This window comes from Colias philodice, chromosome 13 (assembly GCF_061535455.1).
Source record: "Colias philodice isolate Cphi_HAF_F1 chromosome 13, ilColPhil1 Martin Lab GWU primary, whole genome shotgun sequence".
In the NCBI taxonomy this organism is placed as follows: Eukaryota; Metazoa; Arthropoda; class Insecta; order Lepidoptera; family Pieridae; genus Colias; species Colias philodice.
Window position 1 is genome coordinate 10,279,505 of NC_143098.1, and position 25,285 is coordinate 10,304,789.

A 25,285-nucleotide genomic window follows, 5' to 3' on the forward strand; every position below is an offset into this window, starting at 1 on the left:
GTGGCAAATATCATAATCAATTAGGATTATTTATTTAAGTTAATATTTAATCATTTCAGTGATATATGTCGTCAACGCCAAAGAAGTTTTACTTCAATCGCGCGTAAAGGTTACACGCACACACTTTTTATTATCTCTATATTATGTATTTAAAAAAAAATACGTGTCACTTTGTTTGTCCGCGATAGACTCCTGAACTAATGAAACGATTTAAAATAAAATTTGATTGTGTTAAAATAACAAAATTGCGAAAGTAAGTATGAAACTAATATGAACATTTCCAAAAAAAAGGCCCCTGGGTAGTTACAGCCCAGGGCCCCAAGAGTTCACGGTCCGGCCCTGTATGACTTTCTTCATATTTTAATTAAACGAACGAGCAAACGAATTATGAAGTTGTTAACTGCGAATAATAAAATTTTTGCCAGCGGCCGCCATCTCCACACATAAACACAGCGCTTGCAGCGCCTCTACCAATGATTAATGTGATGATGTTACGATATGATCAAATAATTTTGATCAATTCGTGAAAAAACCGCGCGTTTAGTTGCCCATATCGAGAAACGATTTCTTATCATTGATCTGCTCAAACCACATCATGTTGTGGCCAATAGACAATTAACCATTTCATGAAATGCGACCATTTCGTGTAATGATTAATCATTTCATGAAATGAGCAAATCTACGATATGCCATGGCCACGGCATATAATATATTAAATAACCAAATAGTTTCAATAAATAAGATTTATTTTCTACATATAAGTTGAAAATCAGCATGCAAACATCCTTTTACATGTTAGCAAAAGTTATTGAAGTAGGTATGCGATTTTTCATCAATTTGTTTTTCGAAAACTACAGATTTTTTTTTTCAAATTATCGCCTATTTTTTTTATCGGGGTTTGGGGGCCCTTTTAACCTCGGGGCCCTGGGCTGCAGCCCATAAAGCCCATGGGTAGATCCGGCCCTGGCTACGAAAATATATGAAGATCCTTAGTTAATCATTTTATTTCAAAAACATCTAAGATATAATATTTTCTGTATAATGTACAGTTATAAAGCGTTTCATTAAAGAAACGAATCTTAAATGGCGGCCAAAGCCGACATTGACATATGGTAGGGTCAGCAAAAAAGAAAATAAAAATAACGTAAATGGATAATTTTAATTTGTTTGTTGACAAACTGTTTCGTTATGGTATTTGTGTATAATTATCATATTTACCTACACAGAATGCAACAAAATCCCTATAATAATCGTAATGAGCCCATTTATCTGAACAACTTTTCCCAAAGAACATATTATTATTATGTCAAATTCCAATAAAATATTATTTACTATCGAAAATACATAATTGTCATTGTATGATAAAAAAATATTATATTTTAGTGATTTTACCCTATTTTACCCTATTTTTTTGCATACCGTGTGTAAGCGAGAGAGAATGATAAGCGCCGCCATTTAAGATTCGTTTCTTTAATGAAACGCGTTATATCACATTTTGCTAATCACGTAGCTTATAGGCAAACAGGACACTAAATATAAATTGTTTGTGTTACATATATTTATGAATATCTAGGGCCTAGGTATTTACTCCTAGTTGTAAATGCGTACCAACTTGTACAATTTTTTGGCGACTGATTGCCGTTTTTCTAGGTTCAAAACTATATTAAATTTATATTTAACCCTTGATATTATAATCGATAAGAACTATATTTTAAAATTTATACAATAACTAGCTAGCCGCCCGCGGCTTCGCCCGCTTTGTCTAGAACCTAATAAATTATATAGGTATAAAACTCCTTTTGAATCACTCCATCTTTTAAAAAAACCGCATCAAAATCCGTTGCGTAGTTTTAAAGATTTAAGCATACAGGGCATGGAACTATAGCCATTAAATAGTTCCATGATACAGGGTCTAGGGACATAGGGACAGAAAAGGCGACTTTGTTTTATACTATGTAGTGTTAGGAAAAGGAAACAAATAAAAAAAAACATAGACGTAAAAATCATTTATTGTATAAAACGGAAATAAATAGCTTACATAGATCGTGACCTTGAACACTTTAATTTTTAAACAAAAAATGCAAGTGACTCTAAACAGCATATATACATAAAGATCAGTTTTTACTCATTTCCATAATATTTTTCAATGTTTGCATGGCTTTATTAAGTTTTTCTAGTTCTCCTTTGATTTGTTTGAGTTTTTCCGAGTTGGCCGTTTGAACGTCAACGGGAACTTTATTAGCGTAGTCGTCGACGGCCATCGCTTGGTTTAGTTTTTTCAATGTTTGCTCTAATGTTTGTTCTTTCTTCACTATTTTTTGTATCTCCTTCTCCGCGTCGATGAGACCCTGGAAACAAATAATTGTTAGATGTCTATATCTATATGTGTAGATCTATTTTATTTTAATTTTTAAATAGTCTTAATTTCGTTTCATTTCTTAATATTGCAAAGAGTAAATATCCTACTTTCTACTAATATTATAAATGCGAAAGTTTGTGAGGATGTGTGTGTGTTTGTTACTCTTTCACGCAAATTCTACTGAACCGAGTACAATGAAATTTAGCACACATATGGAGGGTAACTTGGATTAACACATAGGATAGGTTTTATCCCGGAAATCCCACGGGAACGGGAACTATGCGGGTTTTCCTTTGAAAACGCGGGCGAAGCCGCGGGCGGAAAGCTAGTATTATATATATGCATGTTACTCAAAAAATAATTAAGCTATATCATTCTCAGATAGTAATAAATCATTAATAAACCGAAAAACTACTAAACTGACTTTAAAAATTGTTTTATCAACTAAACATTCCAAAGATACTTGGTGCTTATTATCTATCCTTTTTTGCCTTTCACATGAATAAGTAAGCCCATAGGATTTACATAAAAAATGCATTTTTAATGCAATTGTTTTGAATATTTTACATTATACCTTTAAAAAATATCAATATTTTTTTTAATTTATCATTGAAATTGTTAAAAAACTCACCATCAAGGACAGATGTACTTCAATTTTATCCGAAATCGGTAGAATCGAGCAGCCGATCGGCGGAGCTTCGGCTACAAAACGACTATTTGCGAGACATTCCATCTTTTTGAACACCTGAAATCATATGCAAGTTAAAAAAAATTAAAACACGCTGTAATAAATTTACTTAAAATTCTTGTTATTCTTCACCGAACCTTGATAAGTGTATAAAGTTTGTGTTAAATCTATCTGGTTGAAGTAGGTCAAGTCAAGTCTAAAGGAGTCGGTTACATACAAACATGCAGGTGAAGGGAAAAATATTTTTAAAGACAAGTTGTGATATCACTTTGATGTGCTTTTACTATACAGGGTGTCCCACTATTGGTATACTAAGCGCAAAGGGACTTGTAGTTTTGCATACACTGATCACGTAAAAAATACTTAAACAACAAAATTACGTCAAAAATTGTTTGCTAAATTTTTCCTTAAAATTCATGTTTTCTTCTCTAGCTTCGCGCAGCCGGCATATACCGCTTCGCTAATGTGAGCATTTTGTGAATGAAAACATAATGTTAAACGCACGCTAACACATAATCTTAAAAAGCTCACGTGCTGGGGGCAAAGTTGGGCGGGTTCCTTGTTATGGGTGTACACATAGTTTTAAGAATTCATCTATGCGGAAAAAAAAATAAAAATGCGTCTGGAATTTTATTTTTATTTTTTACGTACTCAGCGTATGCAACACTATAACCTCCTTTGAGCTTAGTATACCAACGGTGGGACACCCTGTATAGTTACTATAAAATTTTTAATATATATCATGATATTAATTTTACCTCTTTCAAATGTTCCAAATCGTCGCTAAGGACCAGATATACGTCCGTTTTGGTCTTATTCGGCACGGTATACTCGGACCTGGTGGACCGGATTGCGTGGACCATCTTCATCACTTGCTCCACGTCAGATTCTAGCTTCTTGCACTGCCATGGCGTGTCTTCGTCCTGAAAATATAACAATATTAAATGATTGGAAAATTATTATGTTTTAAAACTGTATATAATTTTGGATTGGTCGCATTCAAATTTTACAGAGGGTTAATATGACATTTAATTTAATATTAAATGGAAGTTTAGGTACTTAAAAAGACGTGTGTTATAAAGCCAGTACACAAAGTGCTATAAAGCTAGTACACGAAGTGCTATAAATACAGTACACAAAGTGCTATAAAGACAGTACACGAAGTGCTATAAAGACAGTACACAAAGTGCTATAAAGTCAGTACACAAAGTGCTATAAAGCCAGTACACGAACACCTATAAAGACAGTACAAAAAGTGCTATAAAGCCAGTACACAAAGTGCTATAAAGACAGTACATAAAGTGTTATAAAGTCAGTACACAAAGTGCTATAAAGCCAGTACACAAAGTGCTATAAAGACAGTACATAAAGTGTTATAAAGTCAGTACACAAAGTGCTATAAAGCCAGTACACAAAATGCTATAAAGCCAGTACTCACAGTGATATAAAGCCAGTGCACAAAGTACTATAAAGTCAGTACGCAAAGTACTATAAAGCCAGTACACACAGTGATATAAAGCCAGTACACAAAGTACGCACTGGCTTTAATATATCACTGTGTGTACTGACACACAGTGATATATTAAATCCAGTACACCCAGTGATCATAAGCCAGTACTCACAGTGGGATAAGGCGCGACACACACGGACGGGCAGGTCGCATCGCTCCTCGGCAACCGCTGGTAAAGCTCCTCAGTCACGAACGGCATGAACGGACTGAGCAGTTTTAGCCCATACTCTAGTACGGTGTAGAGCGTTCGGCGGGCGGCCGCCTGCTCGTGTGGAGAGCCTTGCGTGAATACGGGTTTTAGGTATTCCTGGAAAATTATTATACATATTAAAAAAATATTATCAGCAATTTATAGTAAAAAATAAAACTGCTCGTTAAAGAACGACATATTTTATTGTCTAAAAAGTAGTAGTGCATTTATATATTCTATATTGAATTGTTCGTTTTCATTTTATTAGGGTTCCGTAGCCAAAATGGCAAAAACGGAACCCTTATAGTTTCGTCATGTCCGTCTGTCCGTCTGTCCGTCTGTCCGTCTGTCACAGCCGATTTACTCGGAAACTATAAGTACTACAGTGATGAAATTTGATGGGAATATGTGTTGTATGAACCGCTACAAAAATATGACACTAAATAGTAAAAAAAAGAATTGGGGGTGAGGCCCCCCATACATGTAACTGAGGGATGAAATTTTTTTTTTCGATGTACATACCCGTGTGGGGTATCAATGGAAAGGTCTTTTAAAATGATATAAAGTTTTCTAAAAAACATTTTTCTTAAAGTGAACGGTTTTTGAGATATCAGCTCTCAAAGTCGTAAAAAGTATGTCCCCCCCCCTCTATTTTTATAACTACGGGGTATAAAATTCTAAAAAAAATAGAGGTGATGCATGCTAATTAACTCTTTCAACGATTTTTGGTTTGATCAAAGTATCTCTTATAGTTTTTGAGATAGGTTGATTTAACTGTAATTTATTATATTTGCTGCTACGGAACCCTTTGTGCGCGAGCCCGACTCGCACTTGGCCGGTTTTATATAACAAATTAAGTTTTCTCTCCGTTTTAAACGGTTCAATTAAAATGTTTCTGTTACTCTATTTTTGTTTTGCTAAATAAAGGTATGTTTGTGTCAATGTATAAATAAAAATAAATTCATACTTGTTCATGACAGATCATTGGATTGTATAAAGTTACATTAGTTCGTTAAGTTAATCATAGGTGGCGGTAATTTATTTTAAGCGTTTTTAAATCTCGCTATAGTTATTTTTTTGTAAGATCAAAATATTATTTTCAGTTGAACATTTTTTCATCAGTGGCAAGGATAGGTTTGGTTGTTTGTTCTTGGTCGTTTGGTCTCTCGTTCTCAGCGTTCTGCTCGCTGATCAATAAATAATTAATTAATTGATTGATTAATCAAAATTAATTAATTAATTAATTAAATAAATAAATTGATAACTCATAAATAATTTGGTTATTTCTGAGTTGTTAAAATTTTATTGCGGCCAGATGTGAATAAACACATCCTGCGATCATGCCGCCGCCGAGCGTGCCGCCGCTGCCGCAGCGACGCGCGACTCGTCCGCGCGCACTGGGCCGCAGGGTCTATAGTCGATCGGTTGCCGCACTTGAAATGGGCCTGGACGCCATTGCCGCTTCCGGCCAGGCTGCAATCGTGGCCCGCTCAACAGCAACCGGCCGGCTTCCCGCGTTGGTACCGGAACCTCTGTCAGGTGCCGGCGATGAATCGTTCCTGGCGAGTCCCCTGACGTTGTCGCCGGCCCAATCCACCGAATCCGTATCGTCGATTACTCGCTCGCTCACACCGAGTCGCCGACAGGCCTCGGTAAGCGCCGCCACACCAAATCCGGGCACTTTGAAGCGCCCCGCACAGGCACCACTGCCGCGCACTCCGCGCTTCCCCGCCCCTTTACCGGGTATTCCGGTGGGACGCTTTCCCTCCCCTCCACATAGAGTAGAAGAGAAAGCCATCACAGCATCCTCGTCTCCGCCTACGCTGAATATGCCGATGATGTCACCGGGTTCTCCTATGGAAACCGGGACCACCGGCACCTCATACGCGAACATAGCCGCGTCTCAAAAATCCCCAGCACCTACACCCTCCACCTCCTCCGCCGCCGTTGCGCCCGCCGCGACCAACTCTACCTCGACTGGGACCGATACCGACCGGGCTAATAATGCGAACTGTCCCATCTTTCGCAAGGAGACGCGCAACCGCCGAGCAGGCACCGTCGCACGCACTGCCACAAATGCCCGTGCGCCCGCAACAGAAGTCGATGCACCTGGCTCGCTCATGGCTGCCGCCAACCAGCCAGGACCGACGGGCAAACGCCGCCGTAAACGTGGCAAACGCACACAAAAGCGGCCACCAGCTACACAGCCTTCCGCGCCACCTACTGCAGCCCCAGTCACTGCACCGCCTAGTGTACCGCCTGCAGCATCCACCTCTAGGCCACGCTCTGCGCCGCCCGCCGCGCCGCAACCTACCCAGCGTAGCAAAACGTCCAAGCCCACCGTGGTCGCCGCCCCTGTACGGGGGACGAAGGCGAAGCGAGTGATGCCGCTGGACCCCCGATTAACCAAAGTAATCAGCACCCTTAACCAGGTGCTGATAGCCATCCAAGAGCAGCGTGACCCAGTACCGCTGATCTTGGGCTGTATCGCGGAGCTTTGCGCCTCTTATGGCTGAGCTCCGTATCGCTTTTTGGAATGCCGACGGGCTCTCAGCTCAAAAAGCCCGTCTCTTTAAAACATTGCTCTCCCAGCGTCAGGTGGACATCGGCCTGGTTAACGAGACACACCTCAGACCAGCAGACAAGTTGAAGGTTTCCGGATACTATGTCTACCGGGAGGACCACACCTCGCCGATCGGGACTGCTTACAGGGGATTAGCAGTCCTGGTCCGTCGGAACCTCATCCACCAACTGCTGCCAGTACCTCAGTTGCAGTCGTCGTACGCCCTCGGCGTAGAAATCTGCATAGACCGCCAGCCCATCCGTGTGTTCGCCTTTTACAAGCCGCCGCAAAATCGACTGGCAGTGGCTGATGTCCGAACCTTGCTGGACTCGCCACTGCCCACGATCCTCGCTGGCGACTTCAACGCGAAACATACGGCATGGAACTCCAACACCGTGAGCCCGGACGGCAGACGCCTACTGGACGATGCAGATCGCCACGGTTACGAAGTGCTAGGACCAGAGGTCCCAACGCACTACCCGTACTGTGCAGCCCACACTCCGGACGTCATCGACATAGCAGTAGCTCGCGGCCTCGCTGCCGCACCGTCACTTGACGTCCTGGATGACCACCTCATCTCCGACCACCAAGCCGTCCTCCTGACGCTGACAATGACTCCATTGACGACATCGCTGCCTTCTCCAAAGCATCGCCAGGACTGGAGAATCTTCGCCAAACACATGGCCGAACACTCGCCGTCCTTTAGAGTAGAGAGCCCTGCAGACGTCGATCGACTCGCAACGGACCTCAGCGCAGTCATGTCCAATGCGCTTCGAGAGTCCAGACTCGATGCTGCAACTACTCGTAGAAAACCCCAGCTCCCTGCCTACATACTAGCGATGTTAGAGGAGAAGAGGAAGCTGCGTAGACTATGGCAAAACCTGCGATGCCCGGCCATGAAGACGCGGCTGAACGCCCTGGCAGCCAAGATATCAGACGCACTGGAAACGGTAGCAGTCGAATCTTGGCACACCGCCATCGAGCGAGCCGGCGATGACTGGTCCGGCATGCACCGCCTTTGCCGCCAGCTTTCCAGGAAGCCCTCTCCGATTAGACCCCTCATGGCCGGTGACGGAACCCCACGTTACCGCGCCGAGGATCGAGCGGAGATTTTCGCAGACTTCCTGGAGAAGCAGTTTACGCCTAATCCGACTGCGAATGTGCAGCACGTAGAGACCATCAAGCGACATGTGATGGACTACTTAGAATTGCCGATACCGCCGACAGAAGATCCCGTCGTGTTCTCCCCTGGTCGAGTCCAAAGGATGATTCGCCGAACTAAACTGCGCAAAGCCCCCGGTCCCGACCGAGTCACCAACGAAGCGCTGCGTCACCTACCCCCGCGAGCCATCGCAACGCTGACGCGGCTCTTCAATGGAATCCTCCGTACCGGGCACTTTCCATCCCCGTGGAAGCTCGGCCGAGTCATCCTGATTCCCAAGCAAGGCAAGAACATCATGCTGCCTGAGAGCTATCGCCCCATCACTCTTCTGTCCTCGACCTCGAAAGTTTTCGAGAAACTTCTGTTGCTGCACATTACGCCCCACCTTCAGCCACGCGACGAACAGTTCGGGTTCCGCGCCGAACACTCCACCACTTTACAAGTGACGAGAGTACTGCACCACCTCGCTACCGCTTACAACAAGCGAGAACAATCGGTTGCAGTATTTCTTGATATGGAGAAGGCGTTCGATCGCGTCTGGCACACCGGACTCGTCTACAAGCTGTCCACGTCTACTACTCCGCGTCGAGTAGTTAAGACTGTGGCCACCTTCCTGCAAGACAGGCGTTTTCAAGTGGCGGTTGAAGACGCTTTGTCCACAGAGCGCCCCATCCGAGCCGGTGTGCCCCAGGGAAGCTGCCTGTCGCCCGTCTGCTATAGCAGATACACGGACGACATTCCAGTCGCTGGCGGAGCTATTTTAGCGTTGTATGCCGACGACGCTGCGTTTATCACCACCTCGCTGAACGCCAAGCACGCATCGGTAAAGATGCAGCGAGCACTGGATGCGCTTCCCTCATGGCTGGAGGACTGGAGACTCAAGGTCAACGTGGGTAAAACTCAGGCGATTTCCATCGGGCGGGCGCGCCTTCTGCCGCCCCCGGTGTCTCTCATGGGCGAGAGCGTCGAATGGTCACCGACGGCCAAGTACCTTGGTGTGACCATTGACAAGACGCTCTCGATGCGGCCCCATGTGAAGAACGTAGTTGCCCAGACGCGTGCCGTGCGGAACATACTCCGCCCCATGCTAGCATCTCACCTGCCTCTCCGTACGAAGCTGTGCATCTACAAGGCGTACGTTCGCACGCGACTCACCTATGCGGCCCCAGCGTGGTTCGCGTTAACCAAAGAGACAGACCGCAAGTCGCTGCGAGCGCAGCAGTCGCTAGCGCTCCGCACCATCTCCGGAGCACCACGCTTCGTACGGAATCAGGTCATCTCCAGGGACCTGCGCATGGAGAGCCTGGATGACTTCGTTCGTCGCCTGAGTTCCTCCATGTTCGCGCGCGCCGACGGAGCGCGATCCCAGCATTTGCAGGGCATCGCGCCATACCATCGGCGACCGCCGGACATAAGAGGCCTACCACGTGACCTAATCTCCTTGGACACGACCGCTTCCTCGCCGCTGGCTGATGGGCGCCCCCCGGCACCTTGCCGGCGGGCTCGACCTCGCTAAGCGGCGGGTGGCTTCACCCACGGACATTCCTCCCTGCAGCAGCTAGCAGATCGCCCGCGATACTACGCGGGCTCGATCGCACTGCAGCAGGACACTTCCCGGACACGACACCTCGGACCATTAGGTCCCACCCAGTGCCCCGCCTGTAGTTGCAGGCGGCGTTGCCACCACTGAAAGGGGCCGTCGCCCCGAACAGTTACCCCGAGGCCTGTGAAGGCCTGCGTGGAAGACCCCCGAGAGAGACATTTTTTCAGTGGTAATAAAAATCAATCAGAGTACAAGGCTGGTTTCATTTAGACGAACCCCTACAGTACCATTTTAATACCGCAAATCGGGAGTACAGTGAAGGTGTCCCTTTCTCTTTATTTGTTCTGCGATATCCCCTTAAGAATCTTCGACAATAGGCAATAACCATAGAAATCTAAATAACAAGACACTAGAAGTCGTAAGCGCGCGTGACCTTGTCGCCACTCAGGTGATTTTCACACCACCAGTGTGTTCGTCACTGTTCAGTTGCTCTGGAGACGTATGTGTGTAAACATGGTGTGTTTCAGCATTTCCCATTGCGAAGATTCTTCCACAAGTTGTAATTATACTAATAAAGGAATAATATTTCATCGGTAAATATTTTTTTTTAGAAATAATGCCGTTTTTCCTTAAAATTATAGAATATTTACAAGTATTACGAGTGTCACCATAGTAATCGAAATAACAATGAATGACACAGTCGACCATTCTTATTATCACGTTTTACACAAATTTCAACCTTATTTCTATGAGTTTATGTTCAAAGTTATATCTATTGAAAATTGACAACCTCTGTTGTAGAAAAGCCGAATTTTTTCGAATTGGAGCAAAAAGAAACAAAACGTCTCATATACTTAGGGATGTTATTCTAAAATAAACCGTAAATTCGTGCGTTAGGATACATATTCAAAAGCTTAATTTAATATTTAAGTTGGTTTTCACTAAAATCAAGCTGTCCAATAAAAGACATACTTAGTTTACTTGTGTGTACTGTTTAGCTATCGGTTTAAATGTGTTGATTTTGGCGACAACGGTTTTCATACGAATTATGACATTATAGCACTTCTATGTGTCTTGTTATTTAGATTTCTATGGCAATAACCCGTATTAATCTTTGTAAAGATGAAAATCGTTCTAAAATTGTAATCTCTCTTTCTTCTTTTACAGCAACAGTAAATGTCATAAAAGTTTTGAATTGGAGGAGGCATTAGAATGTTGCATAAAGATGACTCAAAGGGATATATTTAAAGAAGAATATTTACAGTTACAGAACAAGGGTGATATACTAAATAAGAATACATTAAAAGCACTATGTCCTTACCTTGACGATAAGGGTATAATCAGAATACGTGGCAGAATTGAAATGTCACAACTAAGTAATGAAACCAAACATCCAATTATTTTACCTAAAAGTAGTCATTTAACTCACCTAATTATAGCAAACGCTCACATAAAGACGTTGCACGGAGGGCCTCAATTGATGATTAATTATTTGAGAACAGCCTATTGGATTATAGGGGTTAGAACTTTAGTTAAACAACACGTAAGGAGTTGCGTTAAGTGTATTCGATTAAGAGCTAGCACTCAGTCTCCATTAATGGGTTCACTTCCAACAGTTCGTTGTATACCAGCTAGACCATTTTTGCATAGCGGTGTGGATTATGCTGGTCCGATAAACATAAGGACAACCAAAGGCCGAGGACACCACTCATACAAGGGCTACATATGTTTATTCGTATGTATGGCAACTCGTGCCATTCACTTAGAGGTCGTAAGTGACATGAGCACACCAGCATTTCTAGCTGCTTTTCGACGTTTCGTTTCCAGACGAGGTCACTGTGCCAAGATTTGGAGCGACAACGGCACTACCTTTGTAGGAGCATCCCGTGAGCTCCAGTCAGCTCTTTCATCGGTGGGTGAACAGTTAGAAGCGAATGGTACCGAGTGGCATTTCATTCCTCCGCACAGCCCTAACTTTGGCGGACTTTGGGAAGCGGGAGTGAAATCCACGAAGTTTCACCTCAAGCGAGTCATAGGAGAAACCACCCTCACTTACGAGGAGATGAGTACTCTTCTTGCTCAGGTAGAAGCTTGCTTAAATTCTAGGTCAATCATAGTCGACACATCAGACCCTTATGAGCCTGCACCTCTAACGCCGGGTCATTTTTTAATCGGTGGTCCTTTGTTAGGTATACCCGATGTATATAATTACTTAGATTCTAACGTGAGTTCGTTGAGTAGATGGCAACTTATTCAAAGAATGTTTCAGTCATTTTGGGATCGCTGGTCAAAGGAATATCTGTCGAATGTAATGATAAGGTATAAATGGAAGTCCAAAACCAGCGAGCCTAATATAGGAGATATTGTCCTCATAAAGGAAGATGATCTTCCGCCGATGCGGTGGATCATGGGTAAAATCATAGACAAACATCCAGGTCACGATAAAGTTACTAGAGTTGTCACTTGTCAGTATCTTAGTTAAAAAAAGTATTATTAAAAGACCTGTCAACAAATTGTGTATTTTATTAAGGAAAGAATAATTATTATATTATATTGTATTTTTGAAGATGTTTAAAGTGTATTTGTATATGTTAAGTTATGCTATAGAAAGTGATATTGTTGCGTAGATAAAATGTTTGCGAGTAAAATGCAAGGAGATTAATTTAAGTTCATATATAATGTAAGTTTCAGTTTGTATAATTATATTTAAAGATGTCCCCTCAAGGTGGGCGGATTTTGTTTGTAAGGACATTTCCTCAATAAATGTCCTTGGTGGGCGGTATGTTCATGACAGATCATTGGATTGTATAAAGTTACATTAGTTCGTTAAGTTAATCATAGGTGGCGGTAATTTATTTTAAGCGTTTTTAAATCTCGCTATAGTTATTTTTTTGTAAGATCATAATATTATTTTCAGTTCAACATTTTTTAAAACAAAACAATTTTTAATATCATATTCCTGATTTACCTCTGAATCACATGCCATTTCGTTACATTCTTGGATTGTGTCATCTTCAACAAAGTCGAAATTTGTTTCTAGTAATTGAGTTGGCTTATGTTCCTCCTTTGATATATCACTTCATTTGATGCGGTTGATGACCCCAGTGGTTCCTCATTTTTTAAACTATCTTCTAAGCTCAAATCATAAAATTCATTGCAGAGATTTTTTGGAATCAACTCTGGGCTTACCTTTTGTGACACCTCATCATTGTTATTATGAAATGAATCATTTGGAAGGCTGGGGCTACCAAAGTTATATAAGAATATACAGTATACTTATTGTATATTAAAAAAAGTTATCTAAAATCGATATTCAATTTCAATTCCATGTCTTACTTTACTCTTCTGACCAAGTCTTGCTTTAAAATTAAAATTGAATCATATTGATACTTTATTTAAAAAAAAAAGACGTGAGGCACTCGGGGACTGCCGCGGTAAAGCTATTGCATGCTATGCCTTCAAGCCACACCTCCGCGCCCGTCGGAGTGGGGAGCGTGAGGTTTTTTCGTTACGGAATTTCTGGATTCGGTCCCCGCGCTCAAGGCCCGCGATAGAAGCTATGCAATAGCTTAAAACTCACCAAATACACATCACACAGATCATAAAGCCACAGATTATAGCAATGCGTAGTGGCTGACGGAAAGTCATAGTTTTTGAAGCCCTCGTTGACTTTATTCACTGCCACGGCCAATCTTGACATCATCCATTTGTCGATCATTGATAGATCATCTGGGAGGGGACCGGGCGCATGTACCTGAAAAAAAAATATTATGAAAAAAAAACTTGCGTGTTTTATTTAGTGTTTAAAAAAAATATAATTGTCCGTAAAGTATATCTGGTAATTGTAATATGAATATATCACAGGGTATATTCGTCAGGTGTTTGTGTTATTAAAAATATGTTAAAAAAGTCGCAGGACAATTTGAGAATTAATTTAAACAATATAAAATGAACTCAATCCTAAAAACCTTTTTATTCATATAAACTTTTACAAGTATTAAACAAATCTAATATATTACAAAATAAATCTGATGTTTTAAATCTATTTCTTAGAAAATCAAACATTTAGTAAAATTGTTGTGAATTCATTACACATACATTAAACTGCGGCTATTTTTATTATTTATTATTTTCTTTTTCCTTTTGAACACAAAACTTACCTCATAAACAGTGTCCTTCGGGAAGTACATAAGTGCGAACTTGGTAGCGTTCCACAGTTTATTACAGAAGAAACGATAACCTTGAACCCGCAAGATGTCCAAGTTGAGATCGCGCCCTTGAGTCATGGCGCACAGTGCGAACCTGGATTATTTTCGATTTTTGTTATAAACATGTGTTTGTGTTAAAAAATTGATGAAAAATTGATGAAAACTTTTGATGAAAAAACTTGGGTCGTAATTTTTCCTAGTATTATTGGATTTTTTTATATTAGCCAGACGCAAATCAGGTTGCTATTTGAGTAGTTTTTAAGGTGAATAACAAACATAATATAAAATATTTTATTATAATGTTACTTTTGATAAATAAATATAATTTTGACGTGATAACGTTTTTAAAATCGTTTTAGTCAGGTGACATGTTCAGAAACTTGTGTCACACCAAAACCTCACGAGCGCAATCGCAGGTATAACGAGAGAGAGACGGACCGATCTCCCGTCTCATCTCGAGCGCTGCCACCAATAAGACGTTATCACGTAAACACCTCGATCGTAAACCTACTTTACAAACAACCAATTTTTTAACATAAAATATAACTGTTCAAAGATATACTGTTATCTAAAATTAACTCTCGTCTCCAATTTATAATACATACGTATGTATTTTGACAACATAAAGTATTACCTCAAAGCATCAGTCCCGCACTCCGGTATCCCATTAGGATAGTCCTGTTTCTGGCCCAGTTTGGCCTTTTCCACCTCTTTGGGGTCCAGGTTCGAGTCCAGCAGCTGTTCGTGGAGCTGTTCCAGCGTGATGCCGGTCACCACGTCTACTGGGTCGATGACGTTGCCCAGGGATTTGGACATTTTCCTACCGTGGGCATCACGCACCATTGGGTGGAGGTAGATTTCTCTGGAAAATTTAGTGGGAATTGTTTTTGACGTGACAACGTCTTATAATTCGATATAGCCGGCTGCACGCACGAAAAAATATGACTCATGCGGCGTTACCTCGCTCTGAGGCGTTCCATGTAAGGCTTGAAGTGCAAGCGAGAGTGCGGAACGAGCGACAAAGAAGCACAATCGGACGTTGTCACGTTCAACTATCGTCAGTAAACCGACTTTACAGACAACCAATTTATTTTTTTATTTTTGTTTAATGATAGTCTACAGCTGTATTCAAAAACATAGTTAATAGTGTTAGAAGCACTGCACAGTATTTTGAGAAAAATCGACGTTAAATTAAAAGTTCATATGTAACTGTAAATTACTATAATAATATGTGGGTAGTTAGAAATTAGAGCTTTCCTACAAAACCGTGAAATAAAATTGCACTGAAAATATAAATTAATGTGACTGTGCACTTCAATGAGTACAAGTACCGTAAAGTGCCACTTCCCTCATATTATTTCAGTAATTTGTGTGTTTAATTAATTACATACATAAAACATTTTAGAATATATATCTCCAATTAAATTAAGCATAAATCTATAAAACTCACTTGAATGGTAGTTTGCCCATAAGCTTCTGGCCAAAGAACACCATCCTCGCCACCCAGAAGAACAGGATATCGTGACCCGTCTCTAGCAGTGTTGTTGGGTAGAACGCCTATAAAACAACAACCTCAAATTACTACTGTATAATCTTCTACTATATAAAAATAAGTTGGGTTTTCCTTCCTGACGCTATAACTCCAGAACGCACGAACCGATTTCCACGGTTTTGCATTCGTTGGAAAGGTCTCGTGCTCCGTGAGGTTTATAGCAAAGAAAATGTGTCTCTGGTGGCGAAACGGAGTTCGCCCGGTTTCCTAGTGTATAAAATAATTGACAAAAAAATAAAGTTTACAGGAAGGATGGTAAAAGTGTGAATTTAATTTTTTTTTGTTTCTGTAATTTTAAAGGTACATAATATTTTCTTAAAGAAATTGAGTCAATACTTTAAAAGGGACAACTTTTTTGCTTCCAGGATCACTGAGCCGATGTTTAATAAGACTCACTAAAAGACAAAGGAACTTGTAAGGGATACCAGTAAAAAAATATTCCAGGCTGATTGGATATATTTTTATAATTGTGTAAGGGTCGGTTCATATCTAACGGAATATGCGTCGCGATAATAACCTAAGTTAGATATGAACCGACCCTAACCTTGAAATATGGTAAAAAATTATTAAAGATTAGTAGAGAAACCTCACCTTCAAATCATCAGTATTATCCGGCCAGCCGAATATAGCGAACGGGAACAGGCCTGATGAGAACCACGTATCCAGTACATCATCATCTTGCTTCACGGTAATATCTTCTACTGGTACATTGTACTTTTTGGCGGCTTTTTGTAACGCTTCCTCTTGCGTATGCGCTGATACCCATAGCTCTTCCGTCTATAGAATTGAAGTTCAAATTTTAATATAAAAAAACTACTATCTATTTAGCATGTATACAAACGCACACAGGTACAAGAAATAAACACTGAATTAAGTTACGTGAAAAGGGTATGCATACACATTTTTTTGAATAAAATCGACAAAACAAAAGTAAGAACATGCTGCAAGAATCACTACATTACATCGAGCTTCAACACGCATTCCATCTATATAAGGGAGCGCCGGTGTGGTCAGGTGTGCATTTGTATCATTACCATAATCGACTTTTTAACATACAATTTCCATTCAAAACTGAAAATAAATCGAACAAAGAGAAAAAATTCCAAAAATCAAGCATCACGTCATCACGCAAACAAGAATCACTATGTCCATCGAAAAAATGAAAATAATCGAAAAAAATCTCAAAAAATTACAAAAATCAAGCATCGGGTACCTAAACACAAGTCAAACGAGAAAAAACACTAAAAACAAGCATTATTCCTAAAAACGCAGAAACAAGTACGTGTGCGTACGTGCGCTAGCTGTGTGCTGGCTCGCACGCGCCCCGAACGAATACGTTAGATATATTCTTAGATATAGCTTTTTTATACTATAATCACACTATAATCATTAATCGACTATTTTAACACACAACCTCTATTAAAAAAATGTGTGCGTGTACTAGTTGTACACACGTAAGAAGTGAAACTTCTTTATGACCTTATTTTTCAAAAAATAATTTACTATATGCAACTTTACAGAAATACGTCGAATCACGCGTGGTAGGGATAAGAAAAAGATGGCGCGTAACGGAAAAATGACACGCGTAACGAAGAAATGTTACACTAAATTTTTTTCCAACCCCGATAAAGAAGTTTCACTTCAAAAATAAAAGCATCACGGTGCCTAAACGCAAGTCAAACAAAGATCACTAAACATGCACGATTTACATACGTGCGCGGTCTGTGTGCGGGCGGGCCCGCGGCGCGCAGCTTTACGCCGCCCCGAGCGCGTGCGGCGCCGGAGCGGACGCGTGTATGTTGTTACGTCACTGCCCTTCGACATTTTGTTTATTTTAATTATTCATTTTCATAAAATGACAATTCATTAGAACGTACCGAATCTGCCCTTGATATTTTTATAATTTCTAAATATTTCATACTAGCTGTGCCGCGCGGTTTCACCTGCGTGGCTCCGCTCCTGTTGGTCTTAGCGTGATAATATATAGCCTATATTACTCGTGGATAATGTAGCTTTCGAATGGTGAAAGAATTTTTAAAATCGGTCCAGTAGTTTATGAGCCTATTCATTACATTGATTGTAATGAATAGAATAAACAAAGTTTTCCTCTTTATAATATTAGTGTAGACTAAGCAATTGATAATTTATAAGACAACAAAGGTCGAGAAAATCAATGACCAGTGAGATATGCGACTGGATTGGCAGTTTTCTTAGAACTCCTTACAGAATAATTACACTTTAATAATACTGATTTTATTTCAATAGTAGACTTACAAACAGAGGATTTAGGAATAAACTGCTTTTTTCTTTAATTTAAGGATCCTTGAAATTGGATTTTGTTAATATAATAGTTCAAAGACTAATAAATGTTTTTTAGGGCTTTTTTTCCTTCCTATCTAGCAGGTCTATACTAAATTCTTATTTAAACTAGTAGTACACACTTAGTTGTAGGCTCTTGCCTACTACTACACCAAAACCTCACCTTTTCCGGCACAGTAACCCGGTACGCGGGTATCTGGTGTCCCCACCAGAGCTGGCGGGAGATGCACCAGTCCCGTATGTTCTCCATCCAGTGGTACCACGTCTTCTCGTGGCTGTCTGGGATTATTTTCAGATCGCCATTTTTGACCGCTTGAATCGCGTCCGCCGCCATTTTGTCGCAGCGTATGTACCTGCGAAACAGTTTTTGATGAAGTGAAAAGCTTTCCTTCGCTTACTTAATGTATATAGTAAGTCAAGTTTTCACTTTATTTTATTTGTTTGCCTTTATTTATAGAAAATCTTTCAACATTGCCTTCCAAATTAAAAATGTGTGCGTGTACTAGTGTACACACGTAAGAAATGAAACTTCTTTATGACCTTATTTTTCAAAAAATAATTTACTATTTGCAACTTTACAAAAGTACGTCGAATCAAAGATGGCGCGTAACGGAAAAATGTCACGCGGAACGAAAAAATGTTACAAGAAATTTATTTCCAACCCCGTTAAAGAAGTTTCACTTCAATAATAATGTAAACTCAACATTTTTAACCGAATGTCAAAAATTGAAATAAGTATCAATTAAATGCTTATCATCAAACTCTCTCGATGAAATTATTTTCAATTCCAACAGGAATTTCCAATCGAAAAAGTTTCCTCTTGGAAATTAAAGATTCCTCGCGGATTTTTTTCCAATCGGAAATTCCTGTCGGAAATAATTTTCACACGGAAATTCCGATCGGAAATCAAATTTCCACACGGAAATTCCTCTCACCACTGGGGCTTCAGCATCGGTTCCACCACATCCTTCGATCTACTGCAGAGCGGCACCACCATCGCGTGGTCTTTCGTCTCGCGGTATAACTTCTTCTCTTCAAGAACTTTGATTATTTCGCGACGGACGTCAAAACGCTTTTTGCCCTGTAAATGAAAAAAAGGTTATTTAGTATTTAGTATTAAAAAAAGGTTATAAAGTATTTAGCATTAAATATTATAAAATGTCATTTATATAAAAAGAGTATTTCTAACAAAAAATCTTATTTTTCTTTTGAAGCTTTTTTTCGTTTTTAGAGATACCTGCCGTTTCAATAATATACGTGATCGGTGTGTCATAATTATAGGTAAATGTTTCTTAAATACACGAGTCGACTAGGTTATTGTTAGAAAAGACTTTTCTTATACAAATGCATTAAAAAGTCAATTAAACAATATAAGGTTCATAATAGCAATTAAATTATAAGTAATCAATTAACACTATTGTTACAAATTAATATACAAAATACTAATTAATTAATTTTGTAAATATGTTTACAACAGCACTTATTATATACACCACGTTACAATTATTCAAAAGAAAACAAATATAACTCTTAGGCACTTGTAATAAGGTTCAATATCTCACCGAGAAAGGTCCACAATTGTCCAGCAGTTTACCCTCATCATCAAAAATGTTGATAAAAGGCAGATTATGCCGTTTGCCAATCTCATAGTCGTTCTGATCATGGGCGGGTGTTATTTTCACAGCACCTGGTTTGATAACACTTATTTAATATTGTTAATTTAATTATTTTGATTTATTTTATTGACAAAAAAGAATAAAAATAAGAATTTTTTGTGTTGTATTGAATAATTTTATAATAACTTTGTGAAAAAAAAATAATTTTTGAAAAAAATAATTTGTAATATTTGTAGTAATATTTTTGACATTCTTAGAGTGAATTTATGAAATAATTTGACCTTAAAATCCGGTTAAATCATAATATGTTTTTATATAAAAAATACAAAAATAAAACTAACCAGTTCCAAAGGCCATATCGACATATTCATCGGCGATGACAGGCAATTTCCTGTTCAGAATTGGATGTACCAACTTCTTGCCTATTAGATTCTTGTATCTGTAAACACAATTTTCATGTTAAAAAGATGGATAAATCTATATAGATCTATTTTTTATAGGCAAGCAGGAAATCTATCTTGAAGGACCAGTTTATAACAGTCAATATTTAGATCTAGATTCTAGGTCCAAGTCCAAGTTATTATTAGCATGTTAAGATATTTAAAAAAAAATATTCCTAGACATTCTTGTGTTACCAACCAAAAAAAATATCTTAAATATTTCATAAAATCCTAAAAGTTAGATGGAATTTTTCGACTCTTATAAAAATTTTTTCTACACAATCACCAATCGAACATTTTTTTACATAATTTACATACCTCTCATCATTAGGATGCACAGCCACGGCCACATCACCAAGCATGGTCTCCACACGAGTGGTGGCCACTACCACTTCACCACTACCATCTTCGGATTTGTACGCAAAGTGGACTAGCACACCGAATTCCACCTGTTGAATTTTTTTGGTTAAATACTTGATAAGGATTTGCACAGATTAAATGTAGTAGTAGTTGTTGTCATAAACTATGAAGATCTTATATTATAAGGGCGAGACCATTATTAGTAGTGAAGTCCCATGTCCCCAAGTGGGGTAAGGGGCAGATGCATTATACATTTGTTTCATTGATCCATTTTCTTTAGGGACAAGTAGGTGATCAGTCCTTCTGTGTCCTACCAGACCAAGACATTTTTTTTCCTTCGTCTCCACCGGGAATCGAACCCAGGACCCCTCGGTGCTACGCTTACGCATCAACCACTGTACCAAGGAGGCGGTCAGACCATTATTAATGTAAGGAAATTGTAATAAAAAAACATTGTATTTTATTTTGCAGAATTTGTACTTGAATTTGAACATTTAATTTATAAAATTAATTTTCTGCATTGAGTTTGATGGAAGTTACTTTTTTTCAATCAAAATCAGCAAATAATTGCTTTTTTTACACTATTCCACTAATCACACCCTCTCATTCAAAAATCAACCTTATTACAACCACCATAAGGTCACTTATACCTTACCTTATTATCATACCCCGGTATAGACAGCATAGTACGTCCAGTCAACTCCACTTTGTCCACTTCAATATCCGATATCGCACTTTTCAGTGTACACGACCAGTTCACAAGTCTGTTAGCCCGGTAGATATCCCCAGAATCGTGTAGACGAATGAACGCTTCCTTAACAGCTCGACACATCACTGGGTCCATTGTGAACCGTTCTCGAGACCAGTCTAGAGAGGAGCCTAGGGAGCGTAGTTGCTCGTAGATACGACCACCTTTTCTGGATTTGATTTTATTAATATAATATTTAATTATCTAGAATGCGAAGAAAATATTCAACACATATGGAGATGGTACATTTGTAAAGTATAGAAAAAAACCGATCAAACCTGCGTATTCAAGGACGTAAGTTTCGAACCCCGCCTCGATTTTTTTCTATTATTAAAAAAATATAATTAAAAAGCATTTGAATGCTATAAAACTAAATATTTAACTCACATATTATTTTCATTTCTTTTTTTACAATAATATTTGGAATTTATCAGTTTAATTTTAGTGTCACAAATCCATACATCAATGAAACAATATAGCAAATAAGATAGATCAACAATATAATAAATCGGTTTCAAAATTTATTCTATCTTCTACCATGAACCATAGCAAGAAGTTACTAATCACGTAATCAAACGCAAACTTACTCTTCCTTCCATTTCCATACACGCTTGATAAACTCCTCCCTCCCCAGATCGTGTCTCGTCTTCTTCTCCTCCCGCCATAGTTTCTTCTCGACCACCACTTGCGTCGCGATACCTGCGTGATCGCAACCGGGATTCCAGAGTGTTGTTCGACCGTTCATTCTGAAAAATTGTCATTTTATCTATACTTATCTATAATAATATTATTATGCTGAAGAGATTTTTTTGTTTGTTTGAACGCGCTAATCTCAGGAACTACTAGTCCGATTTGAAAAATGCTTTCGGTGTTAGGTAGCCCATTTATCGAGGAAGGCTATAGGCTATATCATTACGCTAAAACCAACAGTAGCGGAGCAATGCGGGTAAAACCGCAGAGCACAGCTAGTCTTCTCTTATATATAAAAATGAATCGCAAAATGTGTTGGTAAGCGCATAACTCGAGAACGGCTGAACCGATTTCGATAATTCTTTTTTTATTATATTCCTTGAAGTACGAGGATGATTTTTATGTAGAGAAAACGTAAATATGTACCACGGGCGAAGCCGGGGCGGACCGCTAGTTTATCATAAAATTTTAAGCCAATGTTTTAAATGTAAATATGTGACTATAACAATAAACAATTAGTCGACCCGTCAGACTTTGTTCTATCTCGCGCAAACTGAAACGCGTGAAGTATTCATTTTTGCCCATTGATTTCTTCAGTGTTTCTTACATAAGACCTTCTCATGAGTAAAACAAATACAACAATATTGCATACTTGCAACATGTAGCTACAAAATTTTTAAACACTGAAAAACTATACTAACTAATACTTAAATTTCAATCTATAATGTATATCACGAAATATTAATTAAAACAGACAAATTTACGATTTCATTTGTAAAAAAAAATTTGTACGCCATTTAAAATGGCAGTATTTGTGATAAAAAAAATTTGTAAATATACAATTTTTTTAATTAAATATTATGTAATTATATTATAATAATATATAAATAAATAATAATAATTAAATATTATGATTGATTTGTAATAAATTACCTATGCCATCTTGTAATAGCGTCTTCAACAGCATTGGTAAGAGCATGGCCAAGATGCAAGCTGCCTGTCACATTTGGTGGTGGAATGACCATGATAAATTGGCCTTTAGGATTTGGCTCCAATACAGACTTTTTCTGAAATAAATTTATAGAAATAATAGGTAATTAGTATTAAGGAATATATTATGGACGATAAAAACCCATGGAGGGTTGTTGCGTAAAAACCACAGGACAGTTCTTTGGCATATTATTATAATATACTATAATGTTACATATGTGTTTTGTACAATTAAATTGTAAAACTCTTTTTAATCAATTCATGATTAAAAAGAGCAACTACGGAGATTCTTGCCAGTTCTTCTATGTAGATACTGCTTTCCGAATCGGCGGTAAATGTTAAAAATATGTGATGACGTTACAAAAGTGCTTCTAGAAGAAGTCTAATTGAATAAATAAATGTTTGAGTTCGAGTTTTGGAAAATAAAAGTCTTCTCCTTAAAATTCTGAATAATATAATATGTCAAATTGCTTTAATTAATAATTCTTCCTATAATTGTGTGGAGGTGAAAGATTGCCTTGTATTTTGATTTAAATTGAAATTGCTTGGAATGATGACACTGATTTTTCACATAGCATGTGGTAAGTAATTTTCTTTTGAATGTGGACAATTAATTATTTTACTGTAAAGTTTAATGCAATCAAAATGAAAAATACCATACATGGTTTAATATTAATTACTATTACATACCTGATAGTGTTGTTTTATTTATTAAATTAGCTTAAAAATCAATAAAGATACAGGCATGATAACAAAAATTTGATAGTGCAATTTTTGTTTATTATATTCTTATAACATTATGAGATAATGCAAGCATAATAAATAAATTTAAACTTAATTAACTAACTGAATTAACATAACATAAATTAAATGTACACATTATAACTTTCTCTTTTACTTGTAACACTACTAGTGTTCTGTTCTTTATGTATCTCGATTTCTTTTGTGCATGCAATAAAGAATTAAATGAATAAATAGATACCAGTGTTACAAGTGTTTATGTGTGGTAACTTAGCATTAGGTGGCTCTTTGCTGACTCTGCCATAAAAAAATATATATAGCTTTCCGCACGCGGCTTTGCCCGCGTTTTAAAAGAAAAATTGTTCCCGTTCCTGTAGGATTTCCGGGATAAACCTATCCTATGTGTTAATCCAAGTTACCCTCTATATGTGTGCTTAATTTCACTGTAATCGGTTCAGTAGTATTTGCGTGAAAAGAGTAACAAACACACACATACGCATCCTCACAAACATTTATAATATTAGTAGAACTAACCCCATATTCAGGTTTGAAGAATCCCTGCTTCTCCCACCAGGAATACCATGCAACCTCCACAAACTTGGGGCTGTAAGCATCTGGCATGGGTCCATTAATGTCCTTTTTCTCTCCTGGTGCAGTATTTGCTGTATATACTGCGCTTTCCTTTGTTTCTTTTACTTTTTTCTATAAAATAGAATACTACTGTTAGGTATTAATAAGTTTCAATTACAGTGGATTGAATAGTATGGAGGTTCTATGAATAACAATGAGAAAGTTCATTATAAGATATTATAGATAATATATTTAGGGGAGTATAAGAGTAGAATCGATGTAAGCATATGGGATAAACGCATGTATTCAGGAAATGATGCAACGTTCAAACAATACACGTAAGATTCCTTTCACCTAAACATTTTCTAACCTACAATTTGCATTATTTATTTTGATTTTTTAAACAATGCATAAAAAGTCAGGTATCATTTGGAAAATTTATGAGAGTTAAGCTTCTGCATAATCTACCTCAGGTTTATCTTTTGGTGCAGCTGGCGCAGTACTCTTCTTATCCAATTTGGCTTTCAGTTTTTCTAACTTAGCAGCCTTTTTAGCTTCTTTTTCCAACTGTTTAGCGGTCTTTTCCTGTGGTTGGTCGCCGGAGGGACAGTTTTCGGCATCTTTGTCACTCATGATTTTATAATTCTTTCTATTTCTAATTTAATAAAATAATGGGCATTTCCACGTCCACGCGAAATAATTCCCGATTTCGGATTTTCGAATTTATTGTGACAATTGACATCAGACATTGACATATTATGATGACACGATAATTATGGTTTTGACTTTTGACCACAGATAATATAATACTATACTGACCACTGACTATCCCCGTTTTCCAATTACAGCACTAGAGCGCATTATGCGGCATAATGCTTAACGTTGAATGTTCCAACTACAGCAACGCTTCGCACAATCGAGCACTATAAAAAGTAATGCGCGTGAATTGATGCGTGCCTCGGAGCAATTAACTAGCCTGGAGAAGTAACAATTAATTGAACGTTTCTTATATAGTGGCTCTCTTTTATTCAATACC

At 38.6% G+C, this 25,285-nt stretch overlaps 1 protein-coding gene across 2 annotated transcripts; it reads right to left on the reverse strand.

Annotated features, from left to right (window-relative positions):
• Window positions 1-1,991: 1,991 nt before the first annotated feature.
• ValRS (Valyl-tRNA synthetase) lies at window positions 1,992-24,992 on the reverse strand. 2 transcript variants are annotated; one of them, XM_089702785.1, is made up of 20 exons: window positions 24,718-24,992; window positions 24,214-24,381; window positions 22,882-23,015; window positions 21,846-22,004; window positions 21,166-21,427; window positions 20,469-20,599; window positions 20,052-20,149; window positions 19,657-19,781; window positions 19,030-19,175; window positions 18,258-18,447; window positions 17,489-17,590; window positions 16,367-16,552; window positions 15,674-15,780; window positions 14,858-15,085; window positions 14,176-14,317; window positions 13,596-13,769; window positions 4,670-4,864; window positions 3,806-3,970; window positions 2,991-3,104; window positions 1,992-2,348 (listed from the first exon to the last, which is right to left on the reverse strand). In XM_089702785.1, the coding sequence occupies exons 1-20, from the start codon at window positions 24,880-24,882 to the stop codon at window positions 2,115-2,117; spliced, it is 3,225 nt and encodes a 1,074-aa protein (XP_089558911.1). In that variant the 5' UTR covers window positions 24,883-24,992; the 3' UTR covers window positions 1,992-2,114. The 2 variants fall into 2 exon arrangements, with proteins under 2 accessions (XP_089558911.1, XP_089558912.1); XM_089702786.1 differs by lacking the exon at window positions 17,489-17,590 and having other exon boundaries at window positions 24,718-24,990.
• Between the last annotated feature and the right edge of the window lie 293 nt (window positions 24,993-25,285).